General features: G+C 57.6%; 1 protein-coding gene across 1 annotated transcript; it reads left to right on the forward strand.

The window, feature by feature from the left end:
- The first annotated feature begins 853 nt into the window (after window positions 1-853).
- RAB26 (RAB26, member RAS oncogene family) lies at window positions 854-27,172 on the forward strand. Its single transcript, XM_021548791.3, has 9 exons — window positions 854-1,072; window positions 3,416-3,526; window positions 21,070-21,111; window positions 21,732-21,798; window positions 22,086-22,138; window positions 23,999-24,064; window positions 24,211-24,267; window positions 24,506-24,582; window positions 25,033-27,172. Exons 1-9 carry the CDS (start codon window positions 854-856, stop codon window positions 25,133-25,135), a joined length of 795 nt encoding a protein of 264 aa, XP_021404466.1. The 3' UTR covers window positions 25,136-27,172.
- The last annotated feature ends 531 nt before the right edge of the window (window positions 27,173-27,703 follow it).

Genomic DNA, 27,703 nt, shown 5'->3' on the forward strand with positions numbered 1-27,703 from the left:
GACTAAACCCCAAACCGGGCTGCGGGACTAAACCCCAAACCGGGCTGCGGGACTGACCCCAAACCGGGCTGCGGGACTGAACCAAACCGGGCTGCGGGACTAAACCCCAAACCGGGCTGCGGGACAGACCCCAAACCGGGCTGCGGGACTAAACCCCAAACCGGGCTGCGGGACTGAACCAAACCAGGCTGCGGGACAGACCCCAAACCGGGCTGCGGGACTGAACCAAACCGGGCTGCGGGACAGACCCCAAACCAGGCTGCGGGACTAAACCCCAAACCGGGCTGCGGGACTGAACCAAACCGGGCTGCGGGACTAAACCCCAAACCGGGCTGCGGGACTGAACCAAACCGGGCTGTGGAGCTGCACCCCCTTCCCACTGTGCACCCCGCCCGCGGGGCTGGCGTGTGCGGCGTGGGACACGCTGCTGCCCGGGGTGAGGGTGCCAGCCCCCATTCGCGGTTCCCTTCGCTCCTGCAGAGCCACCAGAGGCGCCTCCCGGTGCTCCTACGGCAACGCGCCTCGGGACCGGGGCGTGCAGGGGCGGCGCGGGGAGCGGGCACCGCGGGGAGCGGAGCCCCCGTCCTCGCCTCCCTTCACGCGGGCACGGACCCCCCGCACCCCCGTTGTCGCCGTGCCCGCTCCCCCCGGTGCCCCCGGTGCCCCCGGTGCCGCCCGCTCCTCCCGGTGCCGGCGCTGCGGGGCGCGGGTGGGCGTGGCCGCCGGCTAGGCCCCGCCCCCTCCCGCCCTCCGCGCGCCCCCATTGGCGGAGGGCGGCGCGGGGCGGGGCCGGCGCGGGCGGCGGCGGCTCCGCGCCCCCCAGCCCCGGCGCGGCGGCGGCGCCGGCCCCGGGATGTCGCGCAAGAAGGCGGCTCGCAGCAAGGGCGGCGGCGCCGCGCCCTCCGCCGCGCTGCCTCCCGCCGCACAGGCCACCGGCCGCTCCGCCGCCGCCCCCCGGGGCAGCTCCGCCGCCGCCGCCGCCGCCCCCGAGGTGCCCCGCAACGGCGGCGCGGCGGCGGCCGGGCGGCCCTCGCTGAGCAGCAGCGGAGAGTTCTACGACCTCGCCTTCAAGGTGCGGGACCGGAGGGGCAGCGGGGAGGGCTGCGGGAGTGCGGGCTCAGGACGATACCGGGGACGTCGCCGAAGTTCCCGGGGGCCAGGACCGGGCGGGCATCCCTCCGTCCCTGCATCCCTCCGACCCTCCATCCCTCCGACCCTCCATCCCTCCGTCCCTGCATCCCTCCGTCCCTCCTTGCCTGGATCCCTGCTTCCCTCTCTCCCAGCCCCTCCGCAGCCGCCCGGTCGGGGTCTCGCTCGGCGGGGGCTGCGCCCGCAGAGCCCCCGGCAGCGGGGCTGGGGCTGCGGGACTTGTGCAAGTGATGGCCAAAGGCTGCTCCGGGGAGCCGCTGTAACCTCCCGGATCCTCGCTAATCTACAGAAAGCCCGGGCTGCGAGCAGGGTGATGGCACCCCTCGAGTGGCACGGAGCGTGCTCCGGCTGCTGCTGAGATGTCCCCAGCCTTGCGGGCTCCCATGGCTTCTCTCGCTGCTTCAGACCCCGGCGAGCAACTCACAGAGCAAACGTCTCTGCTTCCTCCCCACTTCCCCCTGAGACTTGGTGCAAGCCCGGCTCGGAGCTCATTAGATGATTTTGGGGCTCATTTAGTGATTTCGGCGGGGGGCACGACTCGGTGAATCCCCTGTTGGTCTGTGCCGACCCGGGGGACCGAGCCTGGGCAGCGCGGGTTTGCCCTGGCAAGTGCCACCTTGGTGCGAGGTGCTGAGAGCTCGGTGCCTGTGGCAGTCGGTGCAGCCCTCGTGGTGCTGAGGTTTGGGATGTGGGCTAGGGGTGTTAAGGTTTGGGATGTGGGGTTGGAGAGGGACGTTCCAGAAACGTTCTTGGTTGCTTCTGTAGGTGGTTGGTCCTGATAAAGCTGCATTAATGGTTCAACAGCTTCCCCAAAATGGAGCCACCTCCGTGTTTGCGCTGGTCCTTGGCTCCTGGAGCTCACCTCTGCCTGCCCAGGCTGGGGCTGTCCCTAGGGATCGTCCCCATGGCACGAGGGGGAGCCAAATGTGTCTCAGATAAGCCCAAACGCACCGGGTAGACAAAACATCTGCCAATGGTCTGGCTGATTTTGACCCAGTGGCAGACAGAAATTGCTTTGTAGCCAGTAAAAGCCTGGTTTATTAAACTTTCTCCTTCCCTTCGCCTCTCCCGGGGCTCCCGATCTCTGCCTGATGCAGTGGCCAGGTCCTGGGCACAGAGCTGGCACTGCGTGCCTGGGTTTGGTGCTGCTGAGTGGGGAGCAGCTGCTCTTGAGGGTCACCTGTTCTAAAAATACATCTAGAAAATACTTTAAAAATCAATATTTTGTAGTAAAATGACTTTTTTTCCCCCTTCCCTTGGCTTCACACTAATACTCCCATGGGCTCTGGCTTCCCTCACCCCTCTGTGCCAGGGCTCGGTGCCTGGTGCTCCTGTGGGACACCAGTGTGAGGCTCTGCTGGGGCTGTGGGGCACTGTGGGCTGACCCTGCCCTCCTTGGCGATGCCAAAACGAGCTGCACCTGCACCTGCGGCTGCTACTGCCTCTCAGGGCTGGGCTGCAGAGGGGTGGTGGCATTTGCCACTGCTGGCAGCTCCTGGGAGGGTTCGGTGTGACCCAGGGCAGTCCCTGCTGCAAAGCCATTTCAATCCTGTCACGGGTTAATGGCTCGTGGAAGGCTGATGGCAGAGCCTTGGGAGGGAAGGAACCTGGCACTGCAGGTGTGGAAGGGGCTGGCACAGCCCGGCTCCCTGGTCCCGGGTTTCTCTGTGTCATCCTGCCGAGGGGAGCAGGGTCAGTGCCCTGGGGGGCAGCGGGGCTGTTGGTGTGGGCAGAGGTTTTGGGGAGCTGCGTTTGGAAGCAGCCCCAGCTTTGTGGCGAGGAGCTGCCTGCCCTGTCTGTGCCCAGGGGGGCTGCTGCGTGGGGAAACTGAGGCAGGTGGCACCGGGAGCTGCTCTCTTGCAGCTGGGGACTGCAGGGTGGCTGTGGGCACGTGTGGGTCCCACTGAAGGTGAAGGTGGCACTCACGGCTGGGATCTCACCATGGGCAGTGTCACCCCCCGGAAAGCCCCACACGTGGTGGGGAGTTTTGTGGGGACAGCACGGGCAGCTGCTTGGTTTTCAGATGCTTTGTGCCCCCATGAAGGGACTGTTCAGTGCCTGTCAGGGGAAGGTGTCTCCAGCTTGGTGACATGGTGCAGAGTGGGGAATAATCCCACTGTGCGCCTCCCCTGGGTCCGAGGCCATCGCTCCTGGACGTGCCACTGCTGTGATGGAGCAGGGGGATGGCTGCAGCGGGGCTGCCTTCCCAAAACCTGGGCCCTGACACCCCTGCCTCCTTCCCTCCCTCCCTCCTCCCTCCCTGCAGGTGATGCTGGTGGGCGACTCGGGGGTCGGCAAGACCTGCCTGCTGGTGCGCTTCAAGGACGGCGCCTTCCTCGCCGGCAGCTTCATCTCCACGGTGGGCATCGACTTCAGGGTGAGTGCCCGGGCCTCGGCCCTGCCAGGGCTCTGCCAGGCTTTTACAGAGGAGCAACCAAACGTTGCTCCAAGGATTTGAACCCCTCCGGCCGTGCCAGCTCCAGCCGGGGCGCTCGGGGTGTGCCAGCAGCATCGTCTTTGTTCCGGCTTTGCACAGGGATGGGGGAGCCTGTCCTCTGCTCAGCATCCTGGGGATAATTCCTGTAACAACTGAGGCCTGACATCTGCCCATGAAAATATTTCCCTAAGGCAGTTTCAGTGGTTTTTAAGAGTTGTTAAGTTTTTTTTTTTTTTTTCTTGAAACAGCAAAACTGAAACTGATAAAAACCAGAAGACCCTGGGAGAATCTCCTGAGCTCCACTTCGGGGTGCTGATGTGGGGATGTTTTGTGCTGAGGGATCTCTCAGGGCTCTGTTTGGTTGGTAGGAACTGGAGCTTCCTGATGCTGGGAGAGTCTGGGGGCAGTGGTCGGAGCTGTGCAGCTCCAGTGAGGACAGTGGGAACCTGCTCCACACAGGGGGACTGGGGGGAAGAAAGGGGATCCGCCCTGCCCTGCAATGCCCCAGTGTGCCCAGGGCATCCTTTGCCAGGCAGGAACATCTGAGAACAGACTTGTAACCTTTTCTTGGCCATGTTTCCCTGTCCGTTCCGTGCTGGGGGGGCTGCCTGGGGTCTCTGTGGTTCCCTCAGGCCCTGGCCAAGGGGATCCCCACCCGTGGGGTGGGACAGCAGAGCCACAGGAATGGTGACTTTACAGAGGTGGCACCAAAGAGCCTTTCCAGCAGCTGTGCAGGGCACGGGGCAGTTCTGGCACCAAAGCAGCAGCCAGCAGCACGCCTGGCTTGCAGGATCAGCTGCTCCCTGTCCCTCACCAGTCCCCATCCATCTGGTCCCTCCAAAGCAGAGCTTGTCTCCTCCCCGGGGTCTGGGCAGTGCTGCTCTCCCTGCCCTGCCCCCGGGCCACCGGCTGTCTGAGCGATGGATTTGGCTCCGTTTGGGGGCTCTGCTGGGTGCTCTGAAGAGCTCCTGGTGATGCCACACACCAGGGCTGTGACTTCCCAGCAGGATCTGAGATCCTGACTTTTCCTGGAGGATTTCTGGGAGATGAGTGTCTCGTGTAACCTGCTGCTTGGCTGGGGTGTGAGTGCTAGCTCTGGTGCAGTGAGATGGGGAAGGGGTGAAGGACAGCTCAGGAAGCCCTGAGGAAGGAAGGGATGTTCCGTGCCCAGCCAGGCGGGGGGCTGCTGCAGGTGAAATGGGTAAATTGGGGTCTGTCATTTTATACAAAGGTAATTACACAGTTTCAGGTGTTCTTCAAATTAAAGCGTTTCCTTACTGATCGCAGTGATTGATACACAGGGCAGCCATAAAGCCCTGTGACTTATTGATTAGAGTGCTGAAATGACTGTTACTGAGAAGCAATCAAATTAGAGTTAATTTACTTCTCTAATAGACCTGCTAGAGCTACATGTCTCTGAAATGGGCAGATTATACAGTGGGGGAGATCATGTGTATGCCCTAAAACTCATTATTATCATCCTTGTAAGGCATTCATACTTTTGGGGGGACATGGAAATAGTTTTTTGATGTGCCTCTGCGTCCCCACCAGGATAATCCTGTTTGGTAATCGCCCCTCTTGCCGTGGGCACTGCTACACAGATGATGCCCTGGGGTGGCAACGCTGGAGGCTTCTGCTGGTTTTAATTAGTGTCTTTTTAATCACGGAGCTGTCGTTATCACAGCTCCTTCTCTCCGCAGCCCCGGAGTTTGGCAGGGTGGCAGCGGTGGGAAGGTGTCCCTGGGGTTTGCTGTGCTCTCTTGGCCCGCTGTGAAGGGTCTGAGCGAGCACGGGGGGTTTATCCTGCGGGCTGGGCAGGGTTGGTGCCAGACCTGAGCCTGGCTGGCACCAGGGAGCGCCGGGCCGTGCCCAAGGCCGGGCGTGTGGCAGCTGTGCTCCCGTGCACGCGTGGCCTTGTCCGGGCCCTGCCGGGTCCCTGCGCCCACCCTGGCTCAGGAAACCTCGGGCACGGAGCTGCCCAGCTCCACACACTGTCCTGGGCACCATCTCCACTCCCCCCGATGCCATCTGGTCCCTGTGAGCGCCCTGGAATGGGATGGAGCCGTGCTGGGGGCAGCCCCAGGCCAGCCCAGCTTCCTCCTCTCCCAGTCCATCCGCTGGCCCCAGTGGGCTCCAGAACCCGTCGCTCATTTTCATGGACATCAAACCATCAGATGCACCCAAAGCTGTGGCTAATGCATTACACAGGCCAGAGCGAATGTAAATGAATAGAAATCCATTTAAAATTAATCTGGCATTACTATTCCTAATGGACCCTGAGGTTTGTTCCCTCCTACTGTTTTATGTGAGGGAGAACCTCCCGCGATGTGTTTGTTTATTATCGTCTCTTAAACAAAGAAGGATGTTGATCTGAATGTGTTTGGAAAACAAACCACTGATGCTGGAGAAATAAAGATGATTGTAATATTTAAAAAGGCATCAAAATGGCACCTGTTGGCTTTGAGCTTTGGAGGCGCCGAGTCCTCAGCGTTCCGTCCTGGGAAAATTTGGTTTGCTGGGGGAGCATCTTTAGCTCCTGGGGATGATTCGAGCCTTCCCAGTTCAGCTGGGACAGGGCCAGGCGTCCCCAGGCCGAGGGTTTGGCTGGGGGTGCAGTGTGGCTGAGCCCCCATTGCAGGTGCCAGGGAGGAGATACCTGGGTGAGGGGTCCTGCTCCCGGCAGAGCTTTGGCTGAGCAGAAACCTCTGAGCAGAAACCTGTCTGAGCTCCTGAGCTGTCCCCCCAGGCTGGGGGACAAACCCCTCTCTGCCTTCAGCGTCTGGGTCACAGGTGTCACCTTCAAGGTTGCATTGCTAGATAATGAGGGGCTTAATTACTGCCCTCCACGAGCTGTGCCGAGCGTGGCACCAGCTCCTGCCTGGGTGCCTGTGCTTGGGGGGTCTCTCCCCACAGATCCCCAGTGGCGAGGGCACAGCAGCTCTGGGCACGCTGTGTGTGCTCTCCTGGCTCCATCCATTCGGGTTCCAGGGAGAAGGGGCTCCTGGAACAGAGCAGGTTTGGTGCTCAGAGGTGTGAACCCCGATTTCCTCTTCTTGTGATTTTGGGCAACGCTTCCGAAACCTCGACAGGAATTCAAGCTGTGCAGCCAGGGGGACTTGTGTGCTGAGTGATGGGGGTCTCACCAAAGTGAGAAGCTGTGTGAACCCCCTGTGCCCCTGTCCCCAGGGCCACCTGGGCTCTGTGGGGCTGCCCAGCCCTCACAGCCCCGAGCTTTGCAGGGCTGGCCAAGGGAAGATTTTTGTACTAATTGGACCCGAAAGGAGAAGAACATAAAAGAAAAAAATTAAGGCTAAGCCTTTTCTCCCTGGGAAGAGGTGCTAATGAGCTTCTTTGCATTAGCAGGGTGATGGTTCCCGTGTTAATCAGGGGGTGAAAGCACTGGGAAGGTTTTGGTGGGGCTCAGAGCAGGGTGCTGTCCCAGGTGTGCAGCGGTGTCGCTCCTCTGCTGCTGCCAGGACAGGCAGCAAAGCAGCATCGTCCTGGCAGCCAGCCCCGGAGCTCGGCACAGCCCCGAATGCCAGGGCAGGCTCTGGGCACAGGGCACGTTTCCTTTGAAGGCTCAGCTTTGATGTGCACGGGTTGGCAGCGCTGTTGGGGGGCTCAGCTGCCCCCCGGCACAGCCCCCTCGGGAGGCTCTGTGCTCTGCCTTGGCTGTGCCCTGCTTCATCTGGGATGTGCTGTAAATAAAACCCGTCCCCGGTGGCCCTGAGCTCTCAGGACTCCTGATTACACTCAGCCTGTGTGGAATCAGCAGTGTGTAATGTGGTTTTTTCTACGTGGGAGATGCGTTGCATCTCTGCTTATTTTTTGTTGCGTTTGTGTGCGCCCCTTCCACGGGCTGCCCCCGGCTCCTGCAGCGAGCTGAGCTTTGCAGGAGCATGGGAACCTTTGCTCCAGCCCTGCAGGCGTGCAGAGGAGCAGGGACCATGGTTTGGATTCACCCAGACTGGTCCTGGGCGTGCATGAGTGGGAGAGGGCTGTGGATGCCCTGAGCATCTGCTGGTCCCCAGTGGGCACCCACATCCCTGCCCTTGGGGTGGTCCCCTGTCCCCTGCAGGTGCCCACATGCCACCCGCATCCCACCTGCATCCCACCCACATCCCACCCACATCCCAGCCCTCACAACCTTTGCCTGGTGCCTCCCTTTGAAGGACTGGAGCCTCCTGAAAGCCAGGGCTGGCTTTTATCTCAGCGGTTGGCACGGAGCATTAGCAGGGCTCATTTTCTGATGGATCAATCTGGAAAAAGTGGGAGGGGAGCTGCTTAGGCCAGAAGAAAGGAATGGAAATAAATAAATTTCAGCGTCTTTCTGTGCAAATTTAGCCCTGGATGTTAGAGGGAAGGAACTGGGCAGTGTTTAGTCTCTCCTTTGCTGCTGGTCAGGATGGGGGTTTGCTGCAGGGGGATGGGTTTAGGTTGGTCTCCAGGGCCAGAGCTCTGCAGGGAAGTGGCCTTTTCCTGGGAGAAACATCTTGGTGCTGCCAAGTTGCTTGGACCCTTCATGGGGCCTTGCCAGTGGCAACAGAGGTGCAACCAGGATGGGGAAGGTGGGGCAGAAGTGGGCAGGGGATGCCTGGGCTCCCACCTTGAGTATGCCCATGGCAAATGCTTGGAATTGGATAACCTTTAAGGTCCCTTCCAACCCCAAACATTCCATGTTTCTGTGTGTTTCCAGCAGCTTGTTGTCTGAAAAATCAGTTTGTTCTGCAGCTCCCATTGCTGGATGAATTTTAATAGCAGCCAGTAGCTGATTTCATATTTTTGCATTTCTCACTGTATGGAGAGCTGAGCTCAATTTGCCCAGAGGAGATTTCCATCCCTGCGAGTGTTCAAGGACAAGTTGGATGGGGTTTGGATCAACCTGGTCCAGTGGAAGGTGTCCCTGCTCTGGGCAGGGGGTTGGACCTCAATGGTCTTTGAGATCCCTTCCAACCCAAACCATTCCAGGGGTGTCTGATGGTTCCTGTGATGCTCCCCTCGCTCTGCCTGGCTCCAGGGTATGCACACCATGCTGTCACCAGTGCTCTAGGGGCCAGCTGTGCCCAAATCCAGCATGGGGAGGCAGATCCTGGCAGTCTTGCCCGGGGAGGGCATCACTGGTCAGCAGGGATTGTCCCCCGTGTGTGGCTCTGAGGGTGCTGCTCCTCCACAGCGGCTGCTGGTGCCCGTTGCCCGCTGCCAGGACAGGCTCTCGGGGCAGTAAATTCCCATTTTCTGTGGGAAGCCAAGCCCTGCTTTGCCTGCCGTGGCTGCTGCTGCCTCGCAGAGGGACACCAAGAGCTTTGCAGTCGGTGCCTGTCATTTGCATGCAGGGGCTCAGTTGCCAAGAGATGCTGCGAGCGGTGCCCGTGGCGGCTGTGCCCGCTCCTCGAGCTCCTCGAGCTCCTCGAGCTTTTATCCATCCTCCTTTGCCTCTTGCTTCTGGAAAATGAACCCATAAACCCCCCCCAGCTCTGCAGCACAGCAGGAAGGTGCAAACCCCCGTGTGCAGGCGGTGATCCCAGTGGACAAGGGGCTCCGTTCCTGCCTTGGGGAAGGCACAGAAGGAAGATGAACATCTTCAAAGCAAAGAAGTGCCTGAGCAGCTGGAGTGGCAGCCAGCCCCAGAGCCTGGTTAAGGAAACTCTCAACCAGCTTAATCCTCTTTGCAGGATGGTGGGAAGGTGCCTTCTCCACCTCCTTGGTGTCTGAAATGCCACCCAGAATAATTTGGATGTGGAATTTTTTATCCATTCCAGCTGACATGACAGCACTGGGGATGGGGGGGTTTGCAAGATGCTTCTAGAAGAGCACCAGTGTCTCCAGGCTCCTGCAGTCCTGCTGGTGCTTGGTGCCTGTTGATAGCTGGTGTCCCCGTGGGTCAGTCCTGGCCTGGGATGGTTGGAAAAATTGGGTTTAATTAGCTCAGGGGGACAGCAGAAGGCCTGGGCTGCTCAGGAGCTGCAGTGCCAGGACACAGGCAAGGAAAACACCAACTGGCAGGTGCTGGTGGAAGGAGGGAGGCTGTGAAGGTGCTCAGCACAACCTGCCTCTGCATCCTCCTGGTTAGAGCTGTGTGGGAGCCCAAAACCCCTGCAGAGGACGGGAACCACGGGAAACTCCCTGGGAAATGCACAGTGTGTTGGGGGGGTGGGTCAGATCCCTGCCCCTGCCCTGCTCCAGCCTGGCAGGATCCCTGTGAAGGGGCAGCTGAGCAGGAGCTCGGGCTGGGGAAGGCTGTGGGCACACGGCTGTGCTGTGCTGGCTCCTGCCTGGCTGCTGCCAGCTGGGAAATTGGCTCTGGAGAGGCCAATTTGGGCACTGGAGCATCCACTGCCATGGATCCAAGCTGGGCTGGATCCACTCCCAGTGCCAGGACCTGGGAGGGAGCGTTTTATAGTCGGTAAAACATTTAAATGGGGCCAGAGTAAGTCTAAATGGTTTCAATATTTAATGGAATACATTTGGCTTAATTTCCCTTTCATCTTTTATTTGTGATAAAATATTGAACTCAGCTGTGCAGAACTGGGTTGTTCTTTGAAAGCAGAGGGAAGGTGCCCAGGAAAGGTGGGACAGGTGGGTTTTGGGGTGTCTCTGACCCCCTGGCTCTGACTGCCCCTGGGATGGGCATTTGGGGTGTCCCTGCCCTGTGGCTCTGCCCTGCTCAGCTCCTGGGGTCCCCTGAGCCCTTGCTGCCTCTCTGCCGAGCCACTGCCTCATTTTGTTAATTAATTATTGCTCCCAGCAGGCTTTGGGTTATTCCTGGGGTGGATGTTGATGATCTCTGTGGGGAAGGGTGAGGTGCCAGTCCCAGTTTTGGCAGTGCTGCAGTGGCAGGAGCTGACTCTGGCTGAGCTGCGTGCTGTGGGGCTGCTTGCTGTGTGTTGTTCTTCCCTGAAAATCACCTTTCCCTGTTCCCCTTTCCCCAGAGAGCCATTTCCCTGAGACCTGAGCCACGGAGTCAGTCCCATCCCTGGGGCTCTGCTGGACCCTGTGGTGGTGGCACTGAGCATCACCATGGCCAAAGGCAGGGCAGCAATCAAATGTGCCAAAGCCTGGAACAGTGAGCAGGTCATTCTCCTTGGGGAAAAATGGGAAAAAAACTGGGGAAAAAAATTGGGAAAAAACTGGGAAAAACCACCCCCATCCAGGCAGGTCAGAGCTGTATTTGCAGTGCAGGGAAGCACGGTGTGGTGTGTGCCTGTCCTTGGAGGGTGATGGGCCACACACACAGTTCCTATGGCAATGGGGGAGTGAGGGATTGGGGGCTTTGCCTGCAGAGCCTTTGGAAGCAAAATATTCTGTTGTTGCTGGGCACTGCCCGTGCAGTTCCTGGCCCCATCCCACGGTGCTGGAGCTGCCCTGGCTCGGGGTCCCAGAGGAGCCCTGGAGCTCACACAGCTTTGTTTGTCTGCCAGGGACATACAGCATTTTTAATCGTGGCTCAGCACCGAGTCATTGCCCTGAGGCATTGGTGAATCTCTCCGAAGCAACAGCAAATAATTCATCTTCATGCCTCCGCTGGGAAAAAGTGCTTCTCCCTGATCATAACTAACATGAGCTGGGAGCTTGTGGTGCTCCAGCTTTAGAGGGTGATGTCCATGGCCCTGGGCCGTGCTTGTCCCAGGGTGAGGAGGAGTTTAATGGGTGCTTTGGGGGTCTCAGTGATGCTCTGAGCCTGAGGAAGGTGTTGGTGTGGTGGGGCTCAGTCAGTTCTTCCCTCAGGAGGTCAGTGGGCAGAAAGGGTCATTTCTAGGGGCCATAAAACCATGAGCATGTCTCTGAGGTGTGCCTGGTGCTGGTGTGAACACCTGGATGGGTTTCGTTCCATTTTACGTGGGGTTTTTCTATTTAATGTATGGAAAGGAGGGGAGTGCTGGGAGCTGTGCCCAGCTGCTTGGGGCAGATGCCACGAAGCCACAGCCCCCACCTGGCCAGCCTTTGTGCCATCCTCCCGTGTATCGGGACGTTCTCCTGCTGCCAAGCCTCGATGTTCCCGGGCTCAGTGACACCCTGGGGAAATGGAGGCTTTGGCTTCTCCAGCTTTGCCTGCGCAGCATCTCCACGGCAACGATCCCAGCGAAGGCTCGGTGGCATTGACGCTGCTGCTCCGTGCCCGCCAGCCCCAGCCTGCGTGTGCCAGGCTGAGGAGGAGCTGGGCTCCTGCCCCACCAGCAGGAGCCTGGACTGGCCCCAGTGCCTGGCACATGCCCCCGGGACAGCTGCCTGTGGGTCCTGCGTCCCAGCCTCGGAACAACCCCTGGTAATCATCATTTTCCCCAAAAAAACCAAGTGCAGGAGGCTGCTGAAGGCCCCTGGGCAGCTCCAGCCTGTCTGGGGAGTGTTGACCCCACCCGTGAGGGTTTTGCCCTGTGTTGGATGCTGAATTTGGTGGAAATTGCTGGATTTGCTTCTCCTGCCTTTCAGCAGCAGCCGGTCCCACCGGTGCCTCCGTGCCTCGCCGCTTCCTTGGAGCTGATGATTAAGAAAAGCACAGCTGCATGTGTAGATGAATAATTCAGCCCAGCCTCGCTTCTGGGGGGTCAAAGTCATCCCCTCCAGGGATCTCCCTTGGAGGGGAACGGTCCCTGGATGAGCACCCATCCACAGGGCCCTGGGCAGCACAGGGTGAGGCCAGAGCCCTTTTTGGGAACAGGGGAGCCATTCCTGCAGCTCGGGGAGCCCGATGGCCAGGCTTTCATCCGTTCTTCTTTGCTCCCTGGTGTCGAGAGCACTCAGCTCGGGGTGGGGAAACAGGCAAGCTGCGAGCCCTGGGCTCTGCCTCACCCCGTTTTCCTCAGAGGAAGAGCTGGGGCACTGTTGCTGCTCCTGGTGCCAGTTTTCAGAGCTGATCTGGCAGCAGTGCTGGGCAGCCCCCACAGCCCCAGCCCTGGTGAGGGGCTGTTTCAGGCTGGTGGGGATGGCAGCCCCCCGTGCCCTGTGCCCGTGGCAGCAGCGTGGCAGGGGTGCCCTCCCTGCCCAGAGGTTCAGTCAGTCAGGAGCTGGGCTGGGAGAGGCAGTCCAGCTTGTGGAGCTGCTCCCCAGACCCCTTTGCATCAGGGTGACACGTCCAGGTGGCCTCTGGCGAGGCTGGGGCTCAGCCCAAACTCCCTCCAAGCCGTTCATCAGCTGCACTTATCAATGTGCATGAGTTAATGGGAGAAGTGCTCAGCAAAGCCCAAAATAACTTTGTTCCCAAGCAAGCGCTAATGCCTGGCAGATGTGATGTGTTTTTCCCTCCTGAATAACACACAGGTGAGGTCAGGATGTTCCTGACAGCCGGCTGTGCTGGGGGGGAGCAGTGGGGGCACAAATTCTCGGGGGATCAGCCCCACAGCCCAGTGCAGAGCTGGAAATCCTCTCCTGAGGACCTGGCTGCTCCAGCTGCAGCTCTTGGCTGAGGCTGGGCTTCCCAAACATTCAACAAAACAAATCAATGTCACTGTCTGTGGGTTTTGGTTCAGTTTTGTTTGTAAAAGGGTTTGCAGTGTCTTGGAACAGTTTCCCAGGAGCCTGGTCTGCACTCCAGCACCCACAGTGAAGGATTTGGGGTGTTTTGCCTCCCTGGGGTGATTTCCCAGCCCAGTCCTGGCTTGCAGCTCTGCTCCAGAGCCCCACATGGGGAGAGCAAATGGTGGAGCTGGACTGGCCAAACTGGTCTGTCTGACTGGGGTGGTTTTGGGGTGGAAGTGGTGGCGATGTGCTGAGCGTGCTGCAATTCCTCAGCACCTCTGCATCCCCCTGGTGGTGCCCAAACTGGGCAAGAGCCTGCTCCAGTGGAGCAGAAAATGGGAGAGCTGGGACTGCTGCCAGGGAGAAGGAAAAGCTTTGCAAAGATCAAAGCTTGGAGTGCACAGTGCCTGCTCCTGTGCTGTGGCTTCTGCCCCGTGCCACCCGTGGGGCACCCGAGTGGCCACCCCAGCACTGGCACAGCAGGGATGGGCAGGGCTCTGCCCCTGTGTCCCCAGCTCTGCCCAAAATTTCGGGGCTGTTCTTGCACAAGGGGCACCCGGCCAGGCAGGACCTTGGTGGCATTGCCACACGTGGCAGAGTGACACCACTGTGGTTAGTGAGGAGGGGGTGAAACCTCAGAAACTCCTCTGGACTTTGGGGAGCAGCCACAGGGTGAGGAGGGTGCTGCTCTGCAGAGGGGGCCGGGACCTGCTGCTGGGTGCAGCCATGAGAAAATCTCGAAAATCTCCTCAGAGCTGTTGAGTCACTCTCCTCTCCTTGAATCCTTCGAAGAATCTGGGCTCAGGCTTGCTGCACAGCAGATTTTGGGAGCTGTCTGCCTTGGCTGTGCGTGAAGGATGGGAGTGTTTGGGATAAAAAGCTGCAGATTCCTTTGTCAGGTCTTTGGGGATTTCATTTTCTCTGGGGATGAGAAGTGCTCTTTAATAATGCTGTTTGCAGTCTGTCTGCAGACGCTGCCGTGTTACTGCTGGGTGCTGACAGAATATTTGCTGCTGGATGTTCAGCCCTGATTTCTCTTTAATTGGATTGTAAAGTCTTCTCAGAAACTTCAGGCAAGTTTTCAGCCCAGGGCTGGCTGCAGTCACTGAGGCAAATCCCAGAATCGTTTAGGTTGGAAAAGACCTTTAAGGGTCTGCTAGGCCTTATTTCTCCCCAGATAAACGATTCCCTGTCCAGTAGGACCTGATGAGCCATTTTTCATCTCCGTGGCACTGAAGGGGCCGTGTTTGCTCCAGATGAGAAATGATAGAGCAATAAATGCTCCATGGAGATCCCAGCTCAGCTTTGCAGCGTGGCATGGCCTTGATGAGGAAAATGAAGATAAATATGTCGAGCACCACGTTGCTTATTCCCAGTATTGGCACGGATCTGCGTGAGCCATCTCTGTCCCCTTTGTTTCCAAGGCTTCCTGGTTTAGAAGTAAGCGGAGATATTTTTAAAAATATCCCTTTTTCATAAAGCAGGGGGAAAAGAGATGGAAGGGGTGAGTAATGCAGGCCAGGGTGGTGGGGGAGCTGTGCAGAGCATCCCGGGGTGGGGAGGATCCCATCCCATGCGTTGGAGCTGCAGGGATGAGCTGCAGCCCTGCTGCTGGCTGGTGCTTTCGGGTGGCTCTGCTCTCCAGGATGGCTGTAGCAGATCCCAGCCTGAGGAATTTTGGGGGTGGGTTTCTCTGGCTGCCTGTGGGATTGGGGATCAGGCTCACTCCCGCACTCAGAGCTCACACAGCCCTGTCTCTCTCCTGCTGGGGTGAGCCTGAGCAGCCCCGCAGGGCTCGGGAGCACCAAATCTCCTCTGCCTGTGCCTTCCTGAAGGAACCTTCCCGTGGATCATCCCAGGACTTTGCTGCTCTCGGGGAGCAGCCAGGCTGGAGGAGCACGAGCCCCACCCGGGACTGCGAATGCTGCGGGCGATGCCGAGGAGCAGAGCAGGGCTGAATTTAAAATGTATGATCCTAGGCAGATCCTCTTACCTCTAATCTGTCCCTAAGACAGGATTCTCTTCTTGCCAGAAAACCCTTTTATTTGCAGACTGATGTGACTAGAAGACGATAAGTCAGGAAATCTTCAGCGTGTCTGCTCGAACAAGGGCCTGGACTCTTATCTGGGCAGGGCTGGCAGCCTGGGAGAAGTTAATTGGGATTTAATGTAGTGAACGGGCTCTGGACAAAGGCTGGTGCTGCTGACATCCCTTGCTGGCTGTGTGGGGAAGGGGCTGTGCCCAGCTGGACACCGGGGCTGGGGGCATTGATGTAGGGCCAGGCTCGTGGCTCCTCCAGGCTGGACGTGGCAGAGGGGACAGGATGGGGTGACCCCTCCGAGGGTTTTGGGGTGCCTCTGGCAGCAGAGCGGGTTGGAAACGCTGTGTGCAGTGAGGGGCCGTGGGTTAATCTGCATTTCCTGGGTTCTGCCCAGGAGCTGAGCAGCCAGAGTGTTCTCTGAAAGGATCTTGGCAGCGGCTGCAGGCAGGAGTGTGCAAGGCCTGGGGAGGAAAACATCCCAAGGCAGAAGCTTCTATTTTTAGCTGCACAGTGCAAATGCACAGAGCTGCTGAGGAATTCATCACCTGCCCCGGGAGATGGATGGCTGGGATTTCTCTCTGAAGGGGAGATGGATGGGAGAGGCAGAGGGAATCGTTTTGGCCACCAGGGTCTCCCCCAGGCTGCTGCTGAGTGTCTCTGGTGCTGGCACAGCTGAGGAGGAGGAAGAGGATCACTGCATGCCATCCCCTGGGATCATCCTCCAGCTCCACACAGCGTGGCTGGAGCAGAACCATGTCCAGCCCTGCCTCCAGCCACGTCCCTGCCCTGCTCTCCTCGCTCCCAGAGGCTTTCTGCAGGTTCCAGCACAGCACAGGCTGTGTCCTCCCCTCTCCTGCAGGGACTGTGCTCCTGGAAGGGCTTTCCCAGGCTGGAGTGGAGGGCTGGCTGAGTTCTCCATGGAGGTGCTGATGCTGGGGGTGCAGGATCAGACACTGCTTGGATTTAGAGGGAGCAGGTTTTTGTGCCAAAGACCACCCTGGGTCACAGGGTGGCTCTGTGTGGTGGAAAAGTCTCTCCTCCAACCCGAGCTTCCAAGGAAAGGCTCAGCAGTCTCTGTTGTCTGGTCTCAATGCAGTTTATTGTGAGTTATTTAAAAGATTTTCTCCTTGAGCTGCTGTGGTTTGCTCACAGCTCAGGCAGAGGCACACACACACCCTGACATCCTCTCTGACTCCTTCTCTTCTCCTTCTTCTTCTTCTTCTTCTTCTTCTTCTTCTTCTTCTTCTTCTTCTTCTTCTTCTTCTTCTTCTTCTTCTTCTTCTTCTTCTTCTTCTTCTTCTTCTTCTTCTTCTTCTTTTCTTCTTCTCCCCCCGCCAAGGGCTGCTGCTGTCTTTTATGTGTACATTTTGTGTTACATGTTTACAGTTTTCCCCAATGCCTATTACCTATATTAAATGGTGCTTTTCTACTCTAAACCAATCTGTGAGTGCCAACATCACCAAGAACATGGAGGTAAGGAAGAAGAAAGAAGGAGGACAGGACAGGCCCAAATCCCAAATCCATCTTAAAACCTCTGACCCCCTGTACAAAACCAAAACTCCCCTGTACAGCACTCAAAAATTCTTCCCTTTATTTTGTGACTACTTCTACTCTAATATCTAAACTTTTGTGATTCTTGTTCTTCCCAAGGTTGGTAAATCATTCCATGGCCCAAACCCAAAATCACAGCTGTGTCCAGCTGTGCCAGGGTCTCAAATGCTTCTGACTTGGGCCTGGAACCTCCAAAAATGTCTGAGGGACATTTTGAGTTCCCCCATTTTTGGAGCTCTGAGGGAGCAGAGTGGGGCTGCTCCTGGATCTGGCCTCAGCAACGGGCCAGGATGTCCCTGAGCAGGTGCTGAGCCACCAGGAGCAGCTCCCTGGCTGCGCATGCCTGGGAGAACCTCCAGGTTTTAACAAGCAAATTAATGCGGTGTCCTGCTGTTTTGGGCAGATTTCCATATCGATCCCTGATCTATTTTTGCAGCCGCCGTTGGAGGTGGTGGTTATTTGTGTGTCTGCTACATCACAACTCATCCCATCTCCTCCTGGCACAGGAGTGTTTGTGCTCACAGGGGCTCCCTGGCCTTTGCCAGGTGGGAATTTGGCTCTGGTCTGGCCTTGGCGTGGGGCTGTGGTGCTCCAGCATCCCTTCAGCCAGTCCTCCCCTTCAGGTGTCTCCTGGTTCCCGAAATAAAGGATAACCCAATCTGTCCCTCGCTCCCGGGTGGCCTGGCCTGGTGACACCACAACCTAATGACATTTCTGGGTGGCTGCGCTGTCAGTCCCGCAGCTCGTTACTGGCACTAATTAACCCTGTGCTGCTTTGATCTAGAGTCAGCAATGCCATTTATCCTCATTTTGACAGGAACTTGTCCCCCCTCAGCTGCAGGAGATGCCTCCAAGGCCAATAATGACATTTGAAGAGCTTCTTTTCCACGGTAGAAGTGGAGCCCCCGGAGCAGGGGGTGCTCAGTGGGCACTCCTGGGCAGCGCCAGTCACAGGCTCAGGGAGCCAGCTGGGGGTGCCCTGTTGGGGCCTGGAGGGTGCCAGTGAGCAGCCCCCCCTTTGTCCCGTTAATTGCGAAGCAAATTGATCCATGTATCCAATTTGAAGGCTTTAATGAGCGAGTTCATGCCTGTAAGAGCTGGGAGAGGCCAGGCTGGCGGCGATGCTGCTCCTGGGCTGTGCTGCAGCGCCGCTGCCGTGGGCTGAGGCACCCGGGGACGTGCCAGGGGCTCCTGGTGGGACTGGCACTGTGGGGACCCTGCGAGCCCGTGTGGCATTTGCCCATCCCGCAGCTGCTGTGGGGCAGGGCAGGGCAGCAGTGCTGGGTCTGTGCGGTGTGGGAGCATCTGTGTCCGTGCACGTTTCGGCCCCGTCGCCTTCCCCTCCCTCCCTCCCTCCCTCCCTCCCTGCTGCTCCCGTGGCTGTGGGATCGTGCCAGGGCTGCAGCCTCGGTGTGTGATAGCGCTGCTCTTAATTGAGCACCATCTGCACTTGGTAATTTCATTTTTCCTGCATCTGCAAGGTTCCAACTTTGTTGATGTGATGTCCTGGAGATTATTTCGCTTCACAGCATCGTGTTTGTCCAGCCCAGGCACTGCAGGCATTCCACTGCAGCCCTGCTAGATGAGATTTCAATAACATTTGCAGTGCCCCAGGAAAAAGGACACAAAAACTGAAATAGGGAAGGGTGACAGCAGAGCTGAGGTGCGGGGATGGTTTTGCTGCCCAAAATGTGGCAGGAGGCTGCTGGGAGCGTTGCCTCTGTTCTAAGAAATGGTGAGATGAGCAAGGAGCCCTGAGCAGCACAGCCCCTCCCTCACCAGCAGGGCTGGCAGCACATTTCACATCTCAGTGCCTTGACACACGACGTCTTTTGTCTTTGGATGCTTATTAGGATCTCAGCCCCCAGCTGTGCCTTGGAAAGGCTGACAGGAGGAAATTGAGGCATCTCCTTAACAAAAAAAAGAGAAAAAATTGGGAACTGGAAAGTCACTTAGGTGTGGTGTGGGGGAGACCTGGGCATCTGGTTCATCTGAACATCTTCCAGGGATGGGGCAGCCACAGCTGCTCTGGGCAGACTTCTCTGGGATGCAGGCAGGGATGCCAGCACGGGTGATGCTCTGCCTCACTCTGGCTGTGTCTCCTGCCTGCAGGAGCACTTCTGCAGCTTCTCACCCTGGAACCCTGCTCTCTTCCACACCCATCCTCAGAAAATCAATTTTTTCCCCCAGGCTGGTCCAGCAGCACCTGGATCCCTGTGCAGACTTTAATTAGGTCTAAGCATTTACCTCCCTAAAATATAGGTCAGCCGTAATTAGCGTGACTCCTGCTGCTGCTGGCTCCGTGTTAATTAACTCCTGAAGTGGAGGTCAGTGCATGTGGGGCACCTTTGGAGCTTCAGCTTTTTTGGCTGCTCACCAGATGCTTCAAGGAGGCTTTGGCCTGGATGGTCCATGCTCAGGGCTAGGGCCACGTTCTCTGTCCTTGCCACCCGTGGTGTCCTGCCAGCCTTGGAGCACGGCCACACTGGGGACATGGCCACGTCCCTGGGCACAGGCACACACTGCTCTGAGCTGGAGGTGCTCGTGTGCCCATGGGGCAGGGCACCTGTTTGCTGCTGGTGATCACTGTGTCCTTGTCCCTTGTCACCATCCATCACACCAAGTGTCCTCAGCCCCTCGTGCCAGGAGCCGGGGCCGATGGTGAACACGGCACCTTTGCCTTCCTCTGCGGTCCCTGGCACAGCCCCTGGCAGGTGGCATTGGCAGCTGGCTGCCAGCACCTGGGAATGGTGGTAGGAATGGCACCGTGCTTGCAGAGCCCGTGGCACGAGCCAGGGTTTTGGAGAGGCAGGTGAGCTGGCAGAGTGGATTCCTGCAGAGCACAAACCTCACCCGTGGCTCAGGGTAGGACAGGGCTGTTCCCCAGCCCCTGGGACGAGCTGGAGGCACAGCTCAGTGCCTTTGCTCTGGTCTGCCCTGGCCATGGCTCTGGCCCTGCTCACCCAGGAGCCCCGGGCAGAGGCACCAAGGTCCTGGGAGCACTTTGTGGCAGTGGGAACTCTGGGTTTTAGGCACTTCAAGCCTTCAGGAGCCCCGGTGTCACATCCTGGGAAAGGCTCAGCTCCACCTGTGGGGAGCCCTAACCCCCCAGCAGGCTGAGTACTTCCCTGCTCCCCCACCCCAGTCCCTGGCTGCCTATTTTTGCAGCTCCCGGGCTGTGAATCACTTCTCTCCCCCGTCTCAGCCTTTGAAGGTATTTATAAACCTCGGCCGTGTCCCTGAGCAGACAGAGGATCCAGGATCCAGCTCTCTCCTGCCCTCTGCTCCTCACCAGGTCCTTGTGGAGATGTGCAGGAGGTGAGATGATCCCTCTGCCCTCCTTAAAACCATCAGAGAAGAGCCTGGCCGGCGCCTGGAGGGGTGTGGGATGTGCAGGGATAGATCTCCATGGATCCCTGGGGGTTTGGTGGCACTGGAGTGGCTGGTGGCGTGGCCAGTGCCGGGGTGGACGAGCCAGGGCTGAGCCAGCAGAGCCCAGCTGGGGTCACGGCAGCCTTGGCCACCCATGGCCACGTGGCACGGGAGGTGGGAGCATCCCACAGCAGCTCCAGAGCAACTGGAGGAAATGGGATTTAAATTATCACCAGAGCAGCCACCAGCTGCCTCATCCCACCGGTGTGCTGTTCCCTGGCCGTGTTTCCAGCACGTCCCACTAATTACTGTGCTAATTTCTATGGATCTGGTGAGCAAATTAATCTCTTCTCTGCTCCTTCCCCTGGGACCCCTGCTCTGTAGGCTTGCATTCCTGTAATGTTTGGACAGGCTGGTGCAGATTGCTGGGATGGTGGTTGTTCTGGGACACGGTCAGGATCCATCTCCTGCCCTCCCTGTCTGGCACAGCCACCCTGAGGGGCACTGAGGGGCTCCCACACAGCTCCCAGCTCTGCCAGGGCATCATTCCACACAAAGTTTCCCACTGGCTGTGGGGAAAACCCATTGTGGAGGGACACTTCCCCCTCTCCTCCTCGGTTCCACCTTTCCTAAAACTAAGCAAAACGGGGGAAAACATACTAAGAGAGAAACCAGGAGTAAAACAGGTCCAAGAAGCAGGAGCAGGAATTATTTTTAATTGGTGGCTGCATGTGGAGTGGTTGACTGTCTTTTGAAGGCTATTAAGGTGGGATTCTGATGCTCATTAATTAGGCCAGAGGTCTTCAGGCTGAGCTGGTGTGGCATTGCCAGGGTTTAGGTACCCAAAGAAATGCAACTTTTGCAGAAACAGGGAGAGATCCTCTGGCTGGGCTGAGGTGAAAATGGCTCTGCAGGTGCTGGGACCAATGGATGGGAGTTAAAGAAGCAGGAGAGGGGATCAGCCCGAGGTTTGGGGGAAACATGGACTGGGATGGGGGCTGGCTGTGTCTCCCTTGGCGTCCTGCAGCTGCGCTCAGCCCTCACCAGCCCTTCCATTCTCTTTCAGAACAAGGTGCTGACGGTGGATGGGGTGAAGGTGAAGCTGCAGGTATGTCTCCATGTCCCTGGAAGATCTCCCTTGCTGCCCTGGCTGTTCAGAGATGGCCAAAGCGCCTCAGAGGACAAAGAGAGGAGCATCCCCAAAATGGGACCAATCCTCTATCCTTTGTGGTGGTGTCTCCTGCTCTGGGACAGCCTTGCAGACCCTTCTGGCTGCTCTGTCCCCCAGCCTGCAGAGGGCTGGGGGCTCTTCTGGCCATCCCAGCCCGTGTGCCCCTGCAGCCAGAGCTGCTCCAGCCCCCTCAGAGCTGACAGTTTCTCTGAGCCCTTTGCCCGAGCTCGGTAGCACAGATCCCCCAGGCAGCAGTGTGCACTCTGCAAACCTCCCGCTGCATTAAGGGCTGATAAATCACATTAGCAGGTCCCCATGCATCCATCTGCTCCATGGATTTTCCAATTAATGGCCTTGTTGGGAGCCCTTGGCCACGTCGTGTCCCCACACCGAGGAGCGGGAATAGGCTGCTTCCAGACATTGCTCTGGTCATTTTTCCTATTGATGTCCCTGGGAGCAAAAGCTGGAGAAGCTTCCTGGGGTTGCACCATTCTGTTTGGGCTGCTTTGGGTGGGTTCTGCTCAGGGCTGATCCCTCTGCTCCCGTGTACCTTGCAGATCTGGGACACGGCCGGGCAGGAGCGCTTCCGCAGCGTCACCCACGCCTACTACCGGGATGCCCACGGTAAGCACGGCCACCTGGGCTCCCCGAGCCCCTCCTGCCAGCTCTTGGGGGCCCTGAGCTGCCACTGCAGGCCAGGGGAGCCAGGAGTCACTGGAGAGGCTTTCCACGGGAAGCAGTGGGTGCAGGAGGCTCTGCAAACACAGCAGCGTGAGGTGCTCTGTGCTGGGTTTCAGCGTGTTCTGTGTCTCACCTCACGTCCCCAGCTGTGACCTGCCACGGGGGCTGTGTGCTCTGAGCCATGGGCTCGGTCTGGCAGAAGCACTAACGGGCTGTCCCTCTCTCCACAGCCCTGCTCCTGCTCTACGATGTCACCAACAAAACGTCCTTCGACAACATCCAGGTACAGCAGCAGCCCCAGCCCCTCCGGCCGCCCCTCACGCGTGGCTGGCTGGGTGTGGGCGTGGGTTCCTTCTGGAGGTGTGTGCTGCTGTGGGAGCTGGGGTCGCTGGCAGAAGGGCTGTGCTTACTGCTGAGCACCTGCAAGGACAGGCAAGGGACAGGAGAGAAGGTTTTCCCTTTCACAGCACATAAAGGGTGATGGATTCACTGCTCCGGCCAATTAACACTGTGTAATTACAGCACTGGCAGAGAACTTGCTGTAGTAGCCGAGCACGGGAGCTTTCTCCAGCGAGCTGATCCCTCATCCCCCTCTGCTCCTCCAGGTCACAGTGGGTCGGGGTTGGGCTCCTCACTGCCACCCCAGCTTAGTCCAAACCTGGCAGGGAGGGGGTCCCAGCCCACCTGCCCTTCCTGCAGCCTTGGGGGCTTCCTGGTGCTGCCCAAGTTTGCCCCTTCCCTGGGTCCTTCAGGGCAGCTGGCCAGTGCTGCTGGGGCTCTCCAGCCTGGCAGAGGGGGAGAGCAGATGCTGCCTCATGGCAGCAGGGGGGTCAGGGACACCTGGGCACTCAGTGTCCCCTCTCTGCCCCACCGGCCCCGTGTGGCTGCTGGAGGCCACCTGTGCCAGCGCTGCCAGAGCACGTCCTGAGCCGGGGAGCAATTATCCCTGACTGAACTGGATGTAATTGCTCGTGTCCCGGGCATGAGAACGCCGTGAGCATCCACGGGGAGCAGCCGTGCCTGCACACACACCCAGGGCTGTGGTGGCATCAACACCCTGGGGCTGGGATGTGTCCCACGGGCTCCTGGGGTCCCACAGCTCTTGATCCCCTGTGGGACTGCAGCTCTCCCTGCTCCGGAGCATCCTTCCCTCGGCAGCACCACACGTGCCACCCCTCTGTGCCTGCAGGGACAGGGCAGGGACAGGGCAGGTCCTGCCACCCTGCTCCGTGTCACCGGCGCTGGGAATGCTTCCCACCGTGTCCCCCAGGCTCTGGGTCTGCTCAGGGCTGGTGGCCCTGTGAAAGAAAATCCTGTGGAGGTTTCACATTGCTGGGGAACACGGCCCTGCCTGCAGCATCAGCAATCCTGAGGACACAGGAGAGATGTCCCTGCAGGACACACAGCCCAGTGGGAAGGAACGAGCACCCAGGGGAATTGCCAGGCTTTGGAGAGAGGGGTGGGGGCAGAGAGCAGCCAAAGGGAGTTAGGAGAGACTCCAACCCACGATGGAACGGAGCACCCTGAGCCCAGCCTGGGTGCAGTGCTGTCCTGAGGTTGCAGCCTCACGTGCTGGGTTCCTGCTGGGTTTGGAGCAGGGACCACCAGGACCACCAGGAATTGCCATGAGCCCTGCAACAGCACTGGAGACAGCAGGAGGCTGCTCACACCACGGGGTCAGGGATTACAGGGAATTAGAGCAGGTTTGATTGGATTAGGCTGGATTAAAGGGCAGGGAAGCCACCCCACGGCTCAGGGGCAGCACGGGCAGGACACGGGCACAGGGCACATCCCAGAGCCAGCCCTCGGCCTTGTCCTCTGAGAGGAGGTTCAGTCTGAACATCCCAGCTGAGGGGAAACTGGGGTCAAAGCCCTACAGCACCAGATGGAATGGGCAGGGGAGGTCAGAAAGCTGCTGTTACCTGGGAAATGGGGATCTGGTAGCAGCCAAAGTGGGTCCCCCAGGGCTCAGGGGAACCCCAGGGTACCCCCTGTTGTCAGGGATCATCTCTGGGATTGTTTGGGATGCAGCATTGCCTACTGAGGGTGTCCATGCCAGGAGTGGTGCAGCTCCCCATTATTCCCATTCCCCTCCTTCTCCTGGAGCCATTGCCAACCCCTCTCTTTGGCTGTGTCCCTCCAGGCTTGGCTGACAGAGATCCATGAATATGCACAGCAGGATGTGGTCCTCATGTTACTGGGAAACAAGGTGAGCCTGGGCTTTGCCACGGCCTCCTCTTCCTCCCACGCTGGAGGCACAGGCAGGGGAGCCTGGCAGGGCATGAGGGCACAGGGAGGTACCTGCTGGTGGCCTTCCAAATCACCACAAATTGCTCTTTGCCATTCCTGTTGCAGGTGGATTCAGCCCAAGACAGAGTGGTGAAAAGGGAAGATGGAGAGAAGCTTGCCAAGGTAGGTGAGGTACCTGAGCATGTCCCTGAGAACCAGGTCACCTGGAGACCAGTCTGACCCAAAATACACCTGGGAGCACTCGGTGTTTTTCCCTTGTCATGCTCTCCCCTTTCTCCTTATCTGTTCTTCCTTTAAGTTTCTACTAGTATCTCTTGATTCTGTCCTCAAAAATTACTCCCAAGAGCCCCTGGGAACACCCTTGGTGCCACTCCTGACAGGGCTGTGTCTCATCCCACAGGAGTACGGAGTGCCCTTCATGGAGACCAGCGCCAAGAGCGGCCTCAACGTGGAATTAGCGTTCACAGCCATCGCCAAGTAAGTGACCAGAGCAGGGGCCTTGTCATCCAAAGGAGCTTTAGCAGTGTCCAAGCCACGCTGAGATCAACTGAGCTGGGCAAGGCAGCTCGGAATCATAGAATCCTGGGATGGCTTGGGTTGAAGGGACCTTAAAGCCCATTCAGTTCCAATGCCTTGCCATGGCAGGTTTCCACCATCCCAAAGCCCTGTCAAGTCTGGACACTTCCAGGGATCCAGGGGCAGCCACAGCTTCTCTGGGCAACCTGTGCCAGGGCTTCACCACCCTCACAGGGAAGGATTTCTTCCGGAGATCCCATCTATCCCTGCCCTGCCAGCAGGGATAGATGGCCATTCCCTGTGTCCTCTCACTCCATGCCCTTGTCCAAACTCCCTCTCTGGCTCCTTCCAGACAAAATCCTCTCCCTGCCAGAAGCAGCAGCATGAGAGTAACATCTTTCCCCTTTCCAGGGAGCTGAAGCACAGGTCCATGAAGCTGCCCAACGAGCCCAAATTCAAACTCCACGACTATGTGAAGAAGGAAGTGCGAGGCTCGGGCTGCTGCAGGTCCTAACGTGCATTTGCAGAGACTCAGGCCCGTGGGCAGTGTGTGCATGTCTGTCTGTTGTGTCTGTGTCTGCCCCCAAGGCCAGCTGAGACCAGGGCACAGGAGCAGCAGGAAAAGCTCTCTGGGATTCTGCAGCCCCGTTGGCTCCGGCTCCCCTGGCCAGCATTCCTGCCCTGCTCACAGGTGGGAGGTGGTGCTTGGGAAGGGGCTGGGGTCTCCTCCTGTGCCTGCTCTGTGAGGCTGCTGTAACCTTCGTGAGAGCCAGGGCGTGACGCAGGGGAACCAACACCTTCTCCCCACCTAGGAGGAAAGAAGTCCTGATTTTTTTCTGGGTAGGAGAACGTCCTGAATTCCCTTTTCTTGCCCTGTGTCCCTGGAATTCAGCTGAGAGCCCTGGCCTGGGGCGTGCAGGATGTGTTTGAAGGCAGCCATTCTTGTAGTTGTTTTCTCCTGTCTGTCCATCCCTGTGAGGTGGGACAAGCTTCCACAGTGAGGGATTCTCCTGTTCCCTGCAAAGGCAGAGCTTGGCTGTCCAGGTGAGCTCCTGCACACCTGGCTGTGTACAGAGATTTCTGAATGTTCATCCCTTTGGGAAAGGCTCTGCTTCTTCTCCTTCCGCCTTTCTAGTACTTTGAGAAGAAACCTAATGTATTGCAGCTTATTCTAAATACCTTCCTGTAAGTGTGATGGTGTTTTCAGACTGCAACAACGCTTTGATATCTTCAAAGTTCTCTCGGGCAGCTCTCTCTTTGCACCGCAGAGAGCTGGGGGGAAGCTGCAGGCAGTGATTTTACAGGCTGCAGACTCTTGCCAGCTCTCTTCAAGGGCCTCCTCACCCCTTTGGTCTGTGTCAGGCTTTTGGCTGTTTTTTTTGTCAAGCTGCACTTCTCAGTACGGATTTGAATCTGGATGAAGTGTTTGGCCTTTGGCGATTTTTCCCTTTGAAAACTCCACGCGCACATCAGCAGGTGCCCGCCGTGCCAAGCCTCGGTGGCTCCTCCAAATGAAGCAGAATAACCCATCTCTGCCCTCCAGCCAGCACACCCCCACAGCTGCTGACTCAAGATCCTCCTGCCTCTCGTTTTTCCTGGGATTTTGGCTCCAGCACCACCTTCCCGATGGGCACGAGGAGCCTCTGCAGCTCCCACATGCTCTGAGCTTCACTCCTCAAGGAGCTACAGCTTCACAGGATGAAAAATGATCTTAAACCAGCTTTTCCCTAAATGGTATTTTAAGGGAGAGATAAATCTTGAAGTTGTCTGATTTAAATTTTAAAAATACCTGTGGAAAACCCTTTCTTGCAGGAACGTTTGCATTCCTGGCAAACTCTGCTGCCAGTCCTGCAGGAGCAGCCAGGTGAGCTGAGTGATGGGGGGGCTCTCAGGGCAAATTTGGTTTTGTGAGGCAGGACCAGCCTGGCAGAGGCAGGGAACAGCCAGGCAGCTCCACAACTGTTTCCTCATCCTGCCCTTGGAGCAGCAGCAGCCCAATTCTGAAGGGACAAGGAGCCTCCCAAAAGGCAAAATTGAGATTACTAATGGATTAGGATTCCTAATATCACGTTGCTACCTTCCCTCTCCCTCAGACTGGCATTGTCTGGTTACAAAGCTGGCAACTGCTCACTTCTCTCTCAATGCGGGTGTAAACCCAATAAAAACTCCTGTAATTGGGGAAGATGTAAATGATTCCCTTCAGCGCATTCCAGCCTGCCTGTGGTTCAGCCCTGAACCCGGAGCAGGCTCAGCTGCTCCCTCCCAGTCACCAGCTCCCAGTGTGGGACTGGTTTCCCAGTGCCCGCACTGGCCTGGCCCCGAAGCTCCTCCTCACGGCCATTTGGGATTTTCCGGCCATTTGGGATTTTCCGTGGGCCTTTGCTGCCACCACGCGGAACTGCTCAGCAAAGTTAATTATTAATTATTCGAGTTAATTGCTCGGTGCACCCAGCCACGTGCGAGGACTCGGCCTCACCTGCAACATTCCATTTCCGCTGGCTCTTGTTTACAGCTTTCAGTTCATTCCTGTTAATAAAATTTTTTAATACTCTGCATGGCTACAGCAGCATTTTCATTTGTCAGTCGTTCAAAGTATTTCAGCTCAGCCTCTAAACCATCTGGATCTACACAGCAGAACCAGGGAATAACAGTTTGAACTGGGTATTGGGAGAATTTCTCCCCAAAAAGGGCTGCCCAGCCCTGGCACAGTGTCGGAGTTGCCATCAAACCAAAGTGACTCCCAAGATTGCAAAGAAGGGAGTGGGGCTGAGCAAAGTGCTGCAAACTTAATGCACTCCAGTTACAGCATTTCCAGTCAGTCTGTGGAGAAATGCTGATAAACAGAAGAAAAAAACAGATTTTTCAAAACTTTATTCACCTGTAAGCTACAAAATTTACTTTATATAGAAACCAAAGTTGAAATACAGTAGTAAAGCATTTACAAGTAAAGCTTGAGATTGGGAAAACATTACAGGAGTAATTTGTTATCTTCTGTGAAAAATGCCAATCACTTGGTTTTAAAAATTTTAAAAGTTTAGTAATAATAAAATGGTTATAAAAGTAGTAATACAATCAGAGTAAT

This window comes from Lonchura striata, chromosome 16 (assembly GCF_046129695.1).
Source record: "Lonchura striata isolate bLonStr1 chromosome 16, bLonStr1.mat, whole genome shotgun sequence".
In the NCBI taxonomy this organism is placed as follows: Eukaryota; Metazoa; Chordata; class Aves; order Passeriformes; family Estrildidae; genus Lonchura; species Lonchura striata.